Raw genomic sequence first — 15797 nt, forward strand, 5'->3', positions numbered from 1 at the left:
AGATCGATGTATTTTTTCATAGATGATAGTGAAATCGGATGCGCATAAAAAGTGTATGCACTTTGTGCAAATTATAAGCATTATACAGTTTTTTGCACACTACGCTGTTGGCGATGCTACATCTTAGCCGCCAAAGTAAATTCTGGCAAATGTGTACAAATTAAAAGAGAAGAATTCGCCGTATTGATAAACGGCATGCGCATCAAGTGATTTTGAGGATTTCGCGATTTACATGCATTTCAAAATGAACATTACGGAACCCAAAATTTATTTGAACATTACCCATATCTTCGGGTAGATGTTAGCGTATACTCGAGAAGTGATTAGAATAAAAAATGTGATTTGTTGCGTGAAATTTAGATGAAATAGAAGAATAACTCCGACCCAATTTTCCTCAACTAATTAAAAAAAATTGAAAAAATATTTTCTCATACAAAATTTTTATAAATTCCCTCAATATATTTTTTGTTTTTGCTATAATATAAAAACCGCTAAACAGATTTGTATATTTTTGGTTTTATTTGAATCTTCGCGATGTTTAGATTACGTACATATTTTAAAATATTTTTTCGATGCATAAACAGCTTAAATTTTATTAAAACAACTTGCAAGCTAGACATTTTTTGAATTCTTTCTTTATTTTCTGCGAAAATTTACAACTTTTTCACTAAAGTTATGAGACCTCAGTAAACATATAGTATGTAGGAAGTCATAAATTAACACTGTTTCTCAATATAATGAATAGCGTTTTTATAAGATTTTTTCTTATAATCAGAATTGAAACCGCCATAACTTTTGCGCGCAATAACCAAAATTAGATTTGAGAATGGGAATTTTTACTCAATCCATGTACCACAAATCTTTCATGTAGATTCAAAAAAATTTTAGTTTTTTTCAAATGGAATATTAAAAAATTTTGACTTTTCCTCATATTAACATTTTATCAACCCAACATTTTAAAAACCGCATTAAAGCGCAATTCATTCGTCTTATACAAATTCAGTTTTAAAATCTGCAAACATACCCTGTTGTTAGTAAAATGTTTATATACTTTGTTTCATAAACATTTGTGCATTATGCATCTTTTCCAGTCTTTACAGTTCTATGTCTTTGAAATAAAAAACAAAAGGGAAACCTAGTTCGAAATTACTTCGGCCTTCTTTATTCTTTAATCAGATATGAAGCACAGCAAGAGCAAACGGACCTGTCTGTGAGGTTTCTTATGTACCGATGCCTTAAAATTGTACGGGCGAAAAGGAAAACATGCAGAACAAAAAATTCAAAAGGAATTTTTGTATTTGTATTCCATAGTAGTTTCCAGTCCATTAGATATTGCATTAGCGGTTAAAATCGCTAACAATTCTGTTATGATGTCGTAACAAAGAGTCTAACTCCATCTATTGAAAATTTTTAACAGTTGCTTTTTTATATTTTCATGTCTGTGAACTAAGGTTTTAAAATGAAAAACTCATTTCAGAGTACACATATTTAATTATTTTTAAACACACAAAATTATATTTCAACATTACTGAGAATATTTTTCCAAACAAATGTAGGCATTATTTAGAATTGTATGTAAGTCAAGGTTTATTGACGTAAAAGTACTTAGTCTTAAAATAAAAAGAAATATAATACAAATCGTAGAAGTTGTCGGAATGCCTTCCTATTCAAATTGTTTGTTTACTGCTCAAAACTCTGACCTCTGGAAGTGTAACTGCTTGCAGACAAAGTACGATTGGTACTATAAACGCTTAAGTCATGCAGATAAGTAGATTAAAATTAGGTAGATACTAATATATACTATACTTGATAACGTTTTAAACATGTACACTTTGAATACTTCACTTTATAACCGTTACACAACCCAAGTCATTAAAAGACATTTGCCAGGCCGGCCACACCTCAGCCATTAGCAGTGAATCTATTGAGCTGTTGAGTAGTATATGTAGATGATGACGCATCAACATCGCAATACAACTGCTACCACTTCCAAATACCTTGCATTTAATTTTTGTTTTCCTCCCCTCACACTTCTACTTGTAATAGGACATGAACGTCGTTTTATCCCTGCAACACCTCAAATTATGTTGTGACTCTTCATGGTCTTTGGTCATCGTTGTCGTACCTTTTAATAGTTCCAATTAGTGAGCAATAATAATGTTGGCGTGTGATATGTGTTCGCGTAAATCGTTCACTATCATGGAAGGAGGAAAGTAGAGATTATGTGTAAAACCACATGATACTAATATTGGCAATAAAATAAAAACGTTATTAAATTCACATTAAAATCAGGTTGATTTGCCCTTTTAGTGTATTTTATAAGTATCCATTTCAATTCAGGGGAATTACTTATATTTGCATTTATTATTGTCTGGCGGCCCATCTTTTTACGATTATTGCTAATTTTCTAAATGGCTATTAAAATTACTAAATCTCTACGTATTTTTATTGTTCTTAATTTTATTTGCAGAGTGAAAAATGTTTTGATCCAAAGTAATGCCATACTGGAGACGTTTGGTAATGCGAAGACAAATCGTAATGACAACTCCAGCCGTTTCGGTAAATACATGGATATTGAATTCGATTATAAAGCCGATCCGGTTGGTGGTATAATAACCAATTATTTATTGGAAAAATCCCGCGTAGTGCAACAGCAACCCGGAGAAAGGAATTTCCACAGTTTCTATCAAGTAAGTTAAATTTTGTTTGGAATGCTATTTATTGTTATTTAGATGTAATAATAGTTTTTATAGAAATCGTAATGTGTGCGGATTTATTTCTCAATTTGTTTGTTATAAACCACATGACGATTGGCTTGCTTACATGGTCTGTTTTAATTATTGGTACAAAGTGTGGGCACAAAAATCCCCACTAAAATGCAATATGTATTAAATTAAATACGAATCCTGTATTGAGCGTTATTACAGTCATAAGTCTGGAGTCGCTTATCCGATTTTTATGGGTCATGTTGTATAGTCTCCATAATCGGGACAACGTCATAATCAGTCTGTTTCAACGAAGAACTAGAATTTAAAATCATATAGCAATACGCTCGCCAAAATCACGAATATTACGCCCCATTTGACATCATTATCTCTCACTGGACGATAGCCATTACACACCCCACCCATTTTGATATACAATATGCGGCACCCTTTGCTTCTCCTAATAACGTAATTTTTAAAGTACTCAAAATACGCAATTTTGTTCCATGTATATTCTCGATAAAACGGTTTGGATCGATCACCCGGCATCTTCTTAAGAAACTCATGTTTAAATACTGAACAATTTTTTGCTTACCAATGATAACGAAGATCCGGGTACTTACTTAATTAGCTGGCCCATTACAGTACATTTGTTCCATAAGCCGAACTAAGAAAAGATCTGCAAGTCTCTCTGTTTTTTGCTTGGCTTTCTGGAATACCGTGCCTTTTCATTTCGTCATCCACTTTTTTGCTCCATCGAAGCTTTGAACTGCCAATTCTGTGTTCACCGATGAAATCTTTTGCTACCTAAAAATTATAAGAACCAACGTCAACAGATGGTCCGAGCTCTATGGACGCATTGCGCGTCGGCACCATCTACTTGGTCTTCTCGCCTTTTACCGCCAGACCCACTTTAGCAGATTCCCTTTCGACTTTTGCAAAGGTATCAGTTACTTCCTTTATCGATCGACCCATGATGTCAATTTCGTCGGCATAAGCAAGTAATATATGGCTGTCTGTTTATATTGTTCCACTTCTTTTGACCTTCGCACCTCGTGTAACCTTTCCAGTAGATTGTTGAATAAGTCACCCGATAGGCTGTCTCCTTGTGTGAAACCACTTTTGGTACTAAACTCTTCGGGGAGGTAATTTCCTATTTTAACTGAGGACCGAGTATCAGTTAATGTCATTCTTTGCAGGGATACCAACTTCAGACATGGCTTGGAATACCTTTTAACGTAGGGGGCTGTCGAAGGCTTCTCCATGTTTTGCCGTAGGTTAAATATCTGGTCAACGGTGGACTTGCCAGGTATAAAGCCGCATTGGTATGGCCCAATTATTTCGTTGATCATAGGCTTTAGTCGTTCGCACAGTATCCCTGACACTATCTTGTAGGCAATGAGGAGCATACAGTCTTATCTCCTTTCTTGTGGATAGGGCACAGGATGCTCAGGTTCCAATCGTCGGGTACTCGTTCTTCCTGCCAAATGGTGCTAACTAGCTGATGAATACACATCAAATCCTAAAATCCGGGTAGAAATCGTAAAATAGGGTCCTGAGCTATATCTCGAATACGAGAGCTTATAGAGGAAAGCTGCTTTCAGGTTTGAAATCATTTTTGAGAAAAAAAAGACAAAATGTCATAGCATTAGCACACCCACCGTTCGGACTCGGCGGTAAAAAGTAGGTCCCATATCATTGAACAAATATGAAGCGTAGAAGTGTGCGTCCCTTGTCCCTTCTGGGAAGTTTGTGTGAGCAATTATATATAATGTATACATACATATATGAATTCGAGACATAAATATTGTTTGTTTTCTTTTTATCATCAGGTTCTGAAAAGGGAAGACATCTGGAAAGTGAAATTTGTCTAGTTGAAGAAAATACCAAAATATTAGATTTTGTTTTTGATATTGCTATTGTTCATTATTATTTTACATTTCATGTGTTATCATGACTAATAGTTCATAAATTTAATATTAACGATTGTAGTTGAGCTTCATTTCATTACATACATTTCATACATACGCCTACAAATGTTCGCTGTCTCGAATATTTTGATTTTAATTGTTAAACTCTTGACAAATGAGCTTCTCATTGACCGCAAGCAAAAAATAAATAAATTCATCCAATATTTTCACATTTCAAAGTAAAATGACTAATAAATAACGAACAATATGAACTGTAATTAGTCAGTGCTCTAAACATAACAAACTGTACAGTGGTAATCATGAGAACAATAGCTATGTATGTCTGGTTACCGAAAAATTTGTAAAAATTGTTAACACAATTTTTGGACAGTTCTTCAGTGAGAACCTGCAAGTTTTTGCAGGAGAAATTTCTTATTGCAAGAACTAGTAAATAAAAAGACACACATAATATCAACGAACTAATGTTCAATAAAAATACAATGAATTGACCTGCTTTAGGCTACCACAGTTCTATTCCGGTGGCGACCACGAAAAAATATTTTAACAGAAATTTCTCAAATTCTTTTAAAAAACGAATACCAGAATTTTGTTATTAACCTTTTTATATTTTTTCTACAAACAATATATGTGTTGCGGTACTTTTTAATGGTAAAGGTAGTAAAAGAAATGGAAAAGATGTAAAAAATGGAACAAATGCCAAAGTCGGCATACCAGTCAATTAGAAGCCGGCAACCAAGTTCATGTTACTATTATTTACTCGCCCGAATTTGTTGTGTAAATAAAAATTTCAAGCGCCGATTCAGCGCCATCGGACATAGAGAACTCGGACATAGAATAGCATTCAAAAATATTATTGAATTATGTCTTTGAGCACAATGTAGGCCAAACATGTATAAACACAAAGAGAATTTTGCACTCATAATGAAATGTATATTTTCCCTTCCTCTATCATGAAAGTTAAATTTGGTTCTTCTTGCACGTTTCGAGCAATATGTATTACTTAAAAATATTTTTGTTGAATTGGAATCAATATGAAATGATGTGCATTTTGATTTTATTAAATTCTCGTTGGAGTTGAGCTGATCGATCGAAGATTTTTGGCAAATTAAAAAAGAGAGCTGTAGAGATTCCCACACAACCACCAAATTATGCGAGGGGTTTCGCTATTAGATACGCAGCGCATCAGGCATAACGGGGGTGGAGTGGATTCCATTGACAATGCACAGTAATCAAATTTCCGAAAAACCTGGTCCAAAATCGCAGTCTCGATAATCCGGACACTCGTTAATCCGGACAACGCGGTAATCCGGACACTACAATTTTTTACATTGTAGAGTCGGTAATCCGGACATCTCATATTTTTCGTACCTCGATAATCCGAACATCAATATTTTTTCCTATGTTGAGCATTATATTCTTATTTATTTCAATGACGTTTTCGTTCTTAGCAATATCAATTGGTGTATAAATAAGAAAAATTAAGTTTTTCAAAGTTTTCGGTCCACATGTCGTCTTTCTGGCTGGATAGCCACTGTTGACACAGTTATACAGTCAATATGGAATTAACTATTTGAATCTGTCGAATGATTTTTCTACCCTTCAACCATCGATTTCTAACTATAATAAGCATTTTTTCAACCTAGTGTTGGGTAGCCTAGTTCTCTTAAAAATCGATGTTGGGTGTTCCTTTCCTCTGAAGGAATTAGTTCTTTAGGCCTCCGATTAGTGAGATTTGGTGAAATTAAAACGCAAAATTATGAATAAAAAGTTTAAATAAAAGTTTACAGCACTCTTGTTATAGGCAGAATTTAACGACTACTTTTTTGACCACTAACTTATTAAAAAATATCTTTAATTACCGAAATTAAAAACAATTTAACTTTACCGATTTTTTCGGTAAAGCAAAAATAATGAGATGAGTGCGTTTGAATTCTGAAGTTATATCTCAGGTCGTAAGAGACTCATGTCCCATGGACACTGAAAATCAATATATGTACATGCGCTACGAAATGTATATCCTTAAAAAAACTATGAATAACTATACACCAATTGTAAATAATTTTAAGACTAGAACAATACACAGGAAATGTCACAAAAATTACGCTAAAACTAAGTACATTTGGTAGCCAGGAAAGCTGCTTAAAATTGTCGCAACCCGTGATATTTGCTTAATATGAGTTCGGTTTCCTTAGGGGTAGTTTACACTATATGTAAATGTCATATGACATGAAATTTTCCATCGTTAAATATTCACTAATATGTGAAATATTGGAGATTTTCCTTACGCCATTTATTCTGTGCGTCCACCCCAACAAAAATATAATAAAATTACGTCTCCACATTACCTCCGTGGGTAGATATGGAATGTTTTTATTTCGTGCCATATGACATTGATAGATAGTGTAAACTACCTCTTAGATGTCAGGTTATTATCAAGTAAACCTCCGATATTAATGATTTTAACTTACAAACTTATGTGTTTTTGTCACTACTCGGTAATCCGGACAATTCGATAATCCGGACATCGCCGAAACATGTGGTGTCCGGATTATCGACACTATACTGTATATATAAAAAAATGTCCACTGAATAGTGTCAAATATTGTTTATAGCATCCCACTGCGTGTTGTTATGAAAAAATATATACGTTCCTTTTTAGTGAATGGGTATAAAAGCAGGTCAAAGTGACCCTATTTGGAAATTTTTTCTCAATATTTAAGTAGATTATTAAAATATTATAATATCCAAAATAAGCAACGAATTTAAAATGTTCAGTGTCGCCAATGAAGTTCGCTTTTTTTTTTTAATAATTGATGTCCCTACTTGTTGATTTTTTTCAAGGTCAATTTTCACAATAAATGATGAAAATAGTGGTGAGAAAGATCGAATTGGGCTGTGTATCTTATTATTTCATAAAAAGGGAAGAGTTTTTTCTCCAAATTCCTTTGAAACATCCTGCACATATTTGCACCTTTCTTTTTTATGTGATATTTTATCTTGAAGATATAGACATATTTTCGTTGATTCAGAATGTCGGAATATAGTATAGGGTAACTTCCTGGCGTTTAGGTAAAATTTAGAGTTTTGATATGTTCTAGGACCTATAGTAACATTTTATGGCGAACAAATTTGTAGAATATTTTGATCTGATACGATCACATTTTATAGGAGAAGGGACCAAAAAGACACCTTAATGACCGACACGAAAAACATAAGAACTCAAGTTAAGGTCTAAATCCATTCATTTTTAGAGTTTTGGCTAGGTTTTTCGTGAAATTGGCCACTGTGCAATGATTTGAATCTTGTACTTTACCCATGTTATTGCAATATTTAAATTAGGAGACCAAGTTTGCCACCCATCGTTGATTTTCCAAATGCGATGTGTCTTTTTGCAGCGACGAGTGTTTTCCCGTTTCGATATGCATGGGTTCCGTGAAAAATTTTTTTAGCGCAGCCTTCGAAAGCTATGAGTTTGGTTTTGAACGCCTAACACACACGTTGTGATAACATTTTCATATGTTTCAAGAACGTGGGTTCTAATTCCGTTTTTGAATGAGCATAAAATAAATATGCTTGAAATAGAGCAAAATATGTTATTACTAGAGAGCGGAATTTTATGCACACCCTATTTATTATTCAATATTAGTCAAATTTTGAATCTAGTAGTTCGTTTAGGCTATGGTCTTAAACGTGTTATAAGTGTATAGTCTAACAGGCGTTAAGCCAAGGCACATTTATATAAGTGTGAATGCATGAATTGCAACAACTAACAAATTTATAAAAACAAAATTGTTATTGAAAATTTTAATCAAATTCGAGTCTTTTTTGATCCGACTGCACGATTAAAAAGCTGGAATATGAGCTCATTTTCTGATCATAAATGACTCCTTTGTCGAGAAGGAAAACGTAACCTCAGGCGACTCTTCTAAACAAATCACAAATGAGTCTTCCTCTGTATTAGTTTCGAGTCATTTTTGCCCATTTTCTGTTGTTGGTGATTTGTTGATTAATTTGGGACTCTTTTTCGAGTCTTTTCTGAGTCATGTTTATAATCGTTTATGAGTCTTTAGGGAGTCATTTATGAGTCTTTTTATTAGACGAAATAAATTAAAAGAATTTTCTTTTTATTCTTTTTTTGTTTCTTTCCTTTGTTTTATTGTCTTTTCTGCTTTGTTATGTCTTTTAATTATCCTTTATGTTGCGCGGTGGTTAGTATACTGCTTCTTCATTTCACTTGACAAAACCTGAACATGTGTTGTGTTTGTCTATACACTTAATATTATACTTTACATTTTTATCAAAATTTTATAGAAAGTGTATATGAGAATTATTTACAACCAAACAAAAATAAAACAAAATAATCAGTTTTTAATCACCTATCTGTTCAAAATATGATCAGAAGATACATAATTATAATCACTTTTCAAACACCTGTATGACCCTTTTTTGATTAAGCATTTTTCAATCTTCATGAACATCAAAATGTGACAATCTTCTTCTTTATTTGCACATCCGATGTTCGGATATATGCGATTTTATACAATATTTTTACAATTTTAAGGGAGAAGTGAATATATATTTTAGAACATTTCATATTAATTAAAGATCTCTATTTATCGCAGCATTTAGAAGGCATCTTTCGTCAATAACACTATGCAACACTAAATATGCAAACAACTTCTAGTATGCATTTTTTGAAAGTACATATTTAGACTACAAAAACCCTAGTAGGATTTTGTCCTGTCAGTTCTGATTTTATGACCTCATCTAAACCGGGCTGAATCTACACTTTTTTGCATTTATCAGGCCTTTATCTCAGAAACGAATAGGAATTTGGCCTTGCTGTCTTTAGCAATATTGTAGCCCTAAACTAGTAAAACTTATCTTTTGAAAAAACTACATAAGGAAAACACCATCTAGGGCATCAAAATCTATAAAATATAGAAAATTTTATATAATTTCTGAAATTCTGGTCACTATCGGCTAAACTATTGGGAGTTGAACCAAGTAACCTTTTGCAAAAATCTTCCAAATAAAGTTCTCAACAATTCTTTAGAACATTCTGAAACTCTAAAATGCTTACTTCATGTTGTTTCAGCGTTATTTTGCATCATATCTTTTACAACACGTATTTCAAACACAGTTCACACCAATAGTTTATTCTTGCATTTCGGATTTCACTACATTATTGACATTTTTATTCAATCGTCGTTGAAAAATGTACTGAAAACAATGGCATAGAGGCATTTTACAACAATGATATGTTCTGAAGAGTTATGTATTACATTCCAGGGAATATTTTTCTAAAAGAAAATATTCAGAAAAAATTAACCGTTTTGGAGATACGGTGCGAAATGTATAAAAATTGTGGAATTTTTGCATATATTTTGAAATTTGAGGCAATAAATGTAGTTTTTCGAGTTCATTATTTCTCCAAATATTTTATTCTTGTTCTTATCTACAAATTTGCTTCAGAGTTCAGAAGAAGATTCGCATTGGTTTCAGAGATATAGCCCCGAATTTCTTTAAAAACTCAATATTTAACCATGTTTAGATGGGGCCATAAAATCTTGTCGTTTGGGTCTGTACTTTCAAAAAATCCTCAGTTCGAATTGTTTGCACAAGATCACCTTAAAAATGTTGCACAGTGTAAATAACGAAAAAATAGTCACATTTTAACCGCCTCAATGATGATTTTAAATTGAATGAATTTAATCATTACAGGGAGTCACTTTCGAGTCCCTTTCTGATCATACAAGCGACTTAATCAATTTTTGATCACCAAAAGGACTCTAAAAAGACTCCGCAATGTGAGTTTTGAAAAAACAATCTTCCAAATGCTAGCTGGGGAAGAAAATATTAAATAATAGGGTCGTTCTTAAAATTGTCTCAAGAAAAACATAAATTCATTTTGAAAATTCTCTAAAATATCAAAAATTTAATCAAAATGTTAATATAATGTATTCGGAACTGTCGTAGGTCATTTTTATTACACCTTGAGGATGAAAAGAAGTATATTACGGTAGCAAGTTTCGAAGATTCAAATTTCAAGAGTAGACCCTATTACAATTTACAAAAAAGTACAAATAAAGCTAATTGTCACTTCTACCTTGATCTAGGCATATTTTTGATTCTAATTTATATGCAATAAAATCATAGGGTGTATTCCCTGATGCAAAATGCATACATTTTCCCTGATGCAAAATGTACAAATATTGTATACGTAACAACATTTTTTGAATATGCAAAATTTATATCTACATATGCACGTTCAAACTTGAATATTCCCGATTTATGCAAATGCGCTATATAATTCGGCGCATATTTGATCCTCTAATTTAATGCATTTATTTTGTATATGCACAAATAGTCGTTTACATATGCAAACAAATGCATAAGCAAGTTGAATTTACATATCTTCACCATAAATGCCAAAAGTCGTAACTTACAAAAAATTTTACTATGTTATCCCATTTTCCGAAATGCCTTTTTTTTGAATAGGATCGTTATTTTTTAACGTAGAACATTTATTTTAGTCTTATGTATTAGATTCAATTAAAAAAAACTAATTTTGACTTTTTTTGAGATACGGCTTCGGGCATCTATGATGACGATATGTATGTTCAATTTATGCAAATTTGTAAATATATACAAAAAATGCACATATGCAAAAAATTAATATGGTTATAGGTACTCATTATTTTTTGATGAAATTTATTTTGTTCCAATTTGCTCTATGACCTTCCTAAGCATTACTACGCTAACAAAATTTGACATTGGAATTAATAAACATACACATTAATTCGCTCCCTTCCGGACCTGCTAGCAGAAACAGTGAGAACAGTCCTCTTTACTCATGCATACATCACATATAATCGTAACTATTATTAAATGTCATTTCCGTATTTATTACCGTTATTTTAGCTTTTACGTGGTGCAAGTGACAATGAACTGCGACAATACAATCTTAATAGAGATCCCGCCAAATATCACTACATGAATCAAGGTAGCATGGATGTTTTGAGCGAGAAAAACGATTATAAAAGCACAAATGCTGCATTTAAAACGCTGGGCTTCTCCAACGACGAAATTACTACAATTTGGCGTGTTATTGCAGCTATATTGCATTTGGGCAACATTGAATTTCAGAGTATGTACAGACAATAATACTGCATAAGTTATCTATTATTATTATTATTATTATTATTATTATTATTATTATTATTATTATTATTATTATTATTATTATTATTATTAAATATCCTTCACATTCGCCTTTAGTGATTGAAGACGAACTGGTCATCAGCAACAAATCACACTTGCAATGGGCCGCACAATTGCTGCAAGTCACTCCCGAAGAACTTTCCACATCATTAACAAAACGTGTAATTGCTGCCGGTGGCAATGTTATGAGAAAGGATCACAATGCCAGCCAAGCAGAATACGGAAAAGATGCACTGGCTAAAGCCATTTACGATCGTCTTTTTACATGGATCATATCGCGTATTAATCGTGCTATACTTTTCCGAGGATCCAAGACACAGGCTCGTTTCAATTCAGTTATTGGTGTTTTAGACATTTATGGTTTTGAAATTTTCGACTCGAACAGTTTTGAACAATTCTGTATTAACTACTGCAACGAGAAGCTGCAGCAATTATTTATTGGTAAGTGTGAAAACGATCTATGACCTCAGTCTTCAAATTGAATACTATAACACGAATTGTAATTTGTAGAGTTGGTCTTGAAACAAGAACAGGAAGAATATCAAAGGGAGGGTATAGCTTGGAAAAATATAGAGTATTTTAACAACAAGGTATGTTGCTTATTTTATCTACTTAATAGTTTACTATAACTGATCTCCTTTTCCTGTTCGTTTTAGATCATTTGTGATTTGGTTGAGCAACCCCATAAAGGTATTATTGCAATTATGGACGAAGCATGCCTGAGTGTGGGCAAAGTAACTGATGAGACATTGCTTGGCGCTATGGATAAAAACCTAAGCAAGCATCCTCATTACACGAGCCGACAATTGAAACCGATGGACAAAGAACTGAAACATCGCGAAGACTTTCGCATCACACATTATGCCGGCGATGTCATTTACAGTATAAATGGTTTCATTGAGAAAAATAAGGATACCCTTTACCAAGATTTCAAGCGTTTGCTCCATAACTCCTCGAACAGTTATCTGAGTGAAATGTGGCCAGAGGGAGCACAAGATATTAAAGCAACAACGAAGCGACCGCTAACTGCTGGCACACTCTTCCAACGTTCGATGATTGACTTGGTGAATACGCTCCTAAAGAAGGAGCCATTCTATATTCGCTGCATTAAGCCAAACGATATGAAGAGTCCCACCGTTTTTGACGATGAACGTGTCGAACATCAAGTACGTTATTTGGGTCTATTGGAAAACGTTCGAGTACGCCGTGCCGGCTTTGTTCACCGCCAACGGTATGACAAGTTCTTGTTGCGTTACAAGATGATCTCACAATATACATGGCCAAACTTCCGTGCTGGTAGTGATCGTGACGGTGTTCGCGTTCTAATTGAAGAAAAGGGATTCAGTCAAGACGTCAAATATGGTCACACAAAAATATTTATAAGGTCGCCACGCACTCTCTTCTCGTTGGAACAACAACGTAACGAAATGATTCCTCATATTGTCACTTTGCTGCAGAAGCAAGTACGTGGTTGGATTGCTCGCCAGAACTATAAGAAGATGAAGGCAGCGTTGGTAATAATGAGGGCCTATAAAACATATAAGCTTCGTTCATATGTCCAGGATTTGGCTACCCGTTTCCGTCCTGCCAAGAATATGAAAGATTATGGTCGTAGCATTCAATGGCCGCACCCTCCTCTGGCTGGACGAAGGGCTGAACCCGGTCTACGTCGTATCTATGACAATTGGAGAGCGTATATGATTTTGCGCAAATATCCAAGAAGCGAATGGCCTCAGCTCCGACTACAGATTATTGCAGCCACAGCCATTAAAGGTCGCCGACTCTATTGGGGACAGCAGAATAAGTGGTTCGGTGATTATCTGGCAAATTCACACGAAAACTCTGCTTCGCTGGCTTACAGCACAAACGTGAAAAATTTGAAAAATGCTGATGGATTCAAATCGGTTCTGTTCTCCTCGTTTGCAAAGAAATTCAATAAACACAACAAGCAGGCCGATCGAGCTTTTATTATTACGGAAAGTGCAATTTACAAACTGGATGGTGCCAAGCATAAATTTAAAAACATGAACAGATCAATATTTATAAAGGATGTAAGTAGAGCCGATATTTGTCTTGAATAGGAAGTGTACAGCAAATTTTATAATACCAAAATAATTATATCCTTTCAGTTAACCTCGCTAAGCATTAGTACAGGAAGAGATCAATTAGTTGTATTCCATTCACCTCAGAACAATGATTTAGTCTTTTCACTACAAGGTGAACATGGACCCCTCAAGGAAGATCGAATTGGTGAATTGGTCGGCAATGTATGCAAGAAATACTACGAGTAAGTCTCATGCTTGTAATTTAGTAATATATTAATTATACATTGTGTGACAAAACTTTCTCATTCTCCAATAGCATTTGTAACCGCGAATTAAGAGTAGATGTTTCACCCAATATTATGTGTCGTCTGGGTGGTAAATCACGCACAATTGTGATCGAAGCTGCGGCTGGTGTTGAAACTCCTAATTTCCGACATGCTGCAGGCAACATTATTTTCGAAGTACCAACACACTACTGTGTTTAAAATCAAAGCTGGACTTTCTTTGTTACACTCTTGTTTGTCTCTATTTTTTGTTCTTTCTTCCCTAATTTCGCTTAACAGCGACAGTAAGCCCTTACTATCTGAAATTGTTTCCCATACTATTGTTTCCAAATTTTCCAAATCTATTATAAATTATTTTTTTACAATAAATACCCCTTAGGTTATAAATACAAAGAAACGGGCATTTATGTATGCATGCATCATATATGAAATATTTATGATTTAATCGTTTATCTTATTATATAATACCACTATTTTAAGTTGAGAGTTTTTTATATACATATAATAATTAATATAACTAATATAATTATTGTTTGATGTTATTGTGTCATTAGTTAAGGCGATTGAAACAGGAAATTATATGGAAAAAGTATTATATGTAAAGTAACAAAAATGTGCATTCGTTCTTAATATTAAAGTTAAATTGTTAAATACAAATGTATGTATAAACGGGAGTGAAAATACATTATGAAACCTACACTTGTGTTGTATTACTTAAGATTGAGAAGATAAGTTAAGAGTGAGAAGATAGATGTCTAAATTTCTAAATATTTGTTTACCCAATTGCTAATAAACAAACAAAATGGTGCCATTCCCAATTTTTATTTTATTAAACATTTTATTAAATTATAAACATTTTAATGGTGATAGAGGTCGATTATTGCAGACCATTGGACTGTGTGCCTTTACAATGGACAAAAGCTTAGATTTTATATTGAATATGTTCACTTTTTTCATATACAAACAGATTTGTATTTATAGACTACAAAAAAAATTGTCAAATCAATGAAGCCCATGCTAAAAAACAAATCAAATATTGTCCAACTTGACAAGAAAAAATCATATGTAAGCAGATTTATAAGCTAAGCATATACATACTTAAACTTGTATACACTCTTCTATATTTGAAGCATAACCAATCCAATAAATGCAACAAGATAAAAGGATGCAGTGTTTTAATATTTTTTGTGTAATCTATCCGCATGGCGATCAATGAAAGTACTGTGAATATTTTTAGGGTTTTGACTATTCAAAAGTTGCACAGTCAAACATTTCACATTCCTCCACATAAATAGTATAAACGTCATAAACTTTTAAAAGATCGTCCATGCCATGCCGTTGTTGTTGTAACAGTGTTTGTTATTATGTTTGTATGTTCGTTCTTTTGTTCAATCTGGCTCTGGGTCTATCTCCAGTCCCAGGAAAGTGGCTGCTTCGATGGGATGTAACCACAGATCCACTGGATTTAGATGAGTATGTTTGGCTGGGTAGTTGAAAAGGTGTTTTGTGTCCTGCGGGCCCATGCCACATACTAGGCAGATGTCTTGCACGGCGCGGTCGATGCCGCCATGCCGTAGGCAAGTTTTGGTACCAAGTTGATGACGAAAT

The 15797-nt window shown here is 33.6% G+C and overlaps 1 protein-coding gene across 8 annotated transcripts in view; it reads left to right on the forward strand.

The window, feature by feature from the left end:
• Myo31DF (Unconventional myosin ID) overlaps positions 1–15352 on the forward strand; it is a 69451-nt gene extending 54099 nt beyond the window's left edge. For all 8 annotated transcript variants that reach the window (XM_073968856.1, XM_073968850.1, XM_073968848.1 and 5 more), the window contains 7 exons: positions 2471–2690; positions 11561–11786; positions 11918–12301; positions 12371–12450; positions 12517–13911; positions 13990–14147; positions 14222–15352. In XM_073968856.1, coding sequence (XP_073824957.1) covers positions 2471–2690; positions 11561–11786; positions 11918–12301; positions 12371–12450; positions 12517–13911; positions 13990–14147; positions 14222–14390 — 2632 coding nt within the window. In that variant the 3' untranslated portion in view covers positions 14391–15352. The remainder of the gene's footprint in view (positions 1–2470; positions 2691–11560; positions 11787–11917; positions 12302–12370; positions 12451–12516; positions 13912–13989; positions 14148–14221) is intronic.
• The last annotated feature ends 445 nt before the right edge of the window (positions 15353–15797 follow it).

Source organism: Musca autumnalis, unplaced genomic scaffold (genome assembly GCF_047663935.1).
Source record: "Musca autumnalis isolate F117 unplaced genomic scaffold, ASM4766393v1 scaffold_2, whole genome shotgun sequence".
NCBI classification, from domain to species: Eukaryota; Metazoa; Arthropoda; class Insecta; order Diptera; family Muscidae; genus Musca; species Musca autumnalis.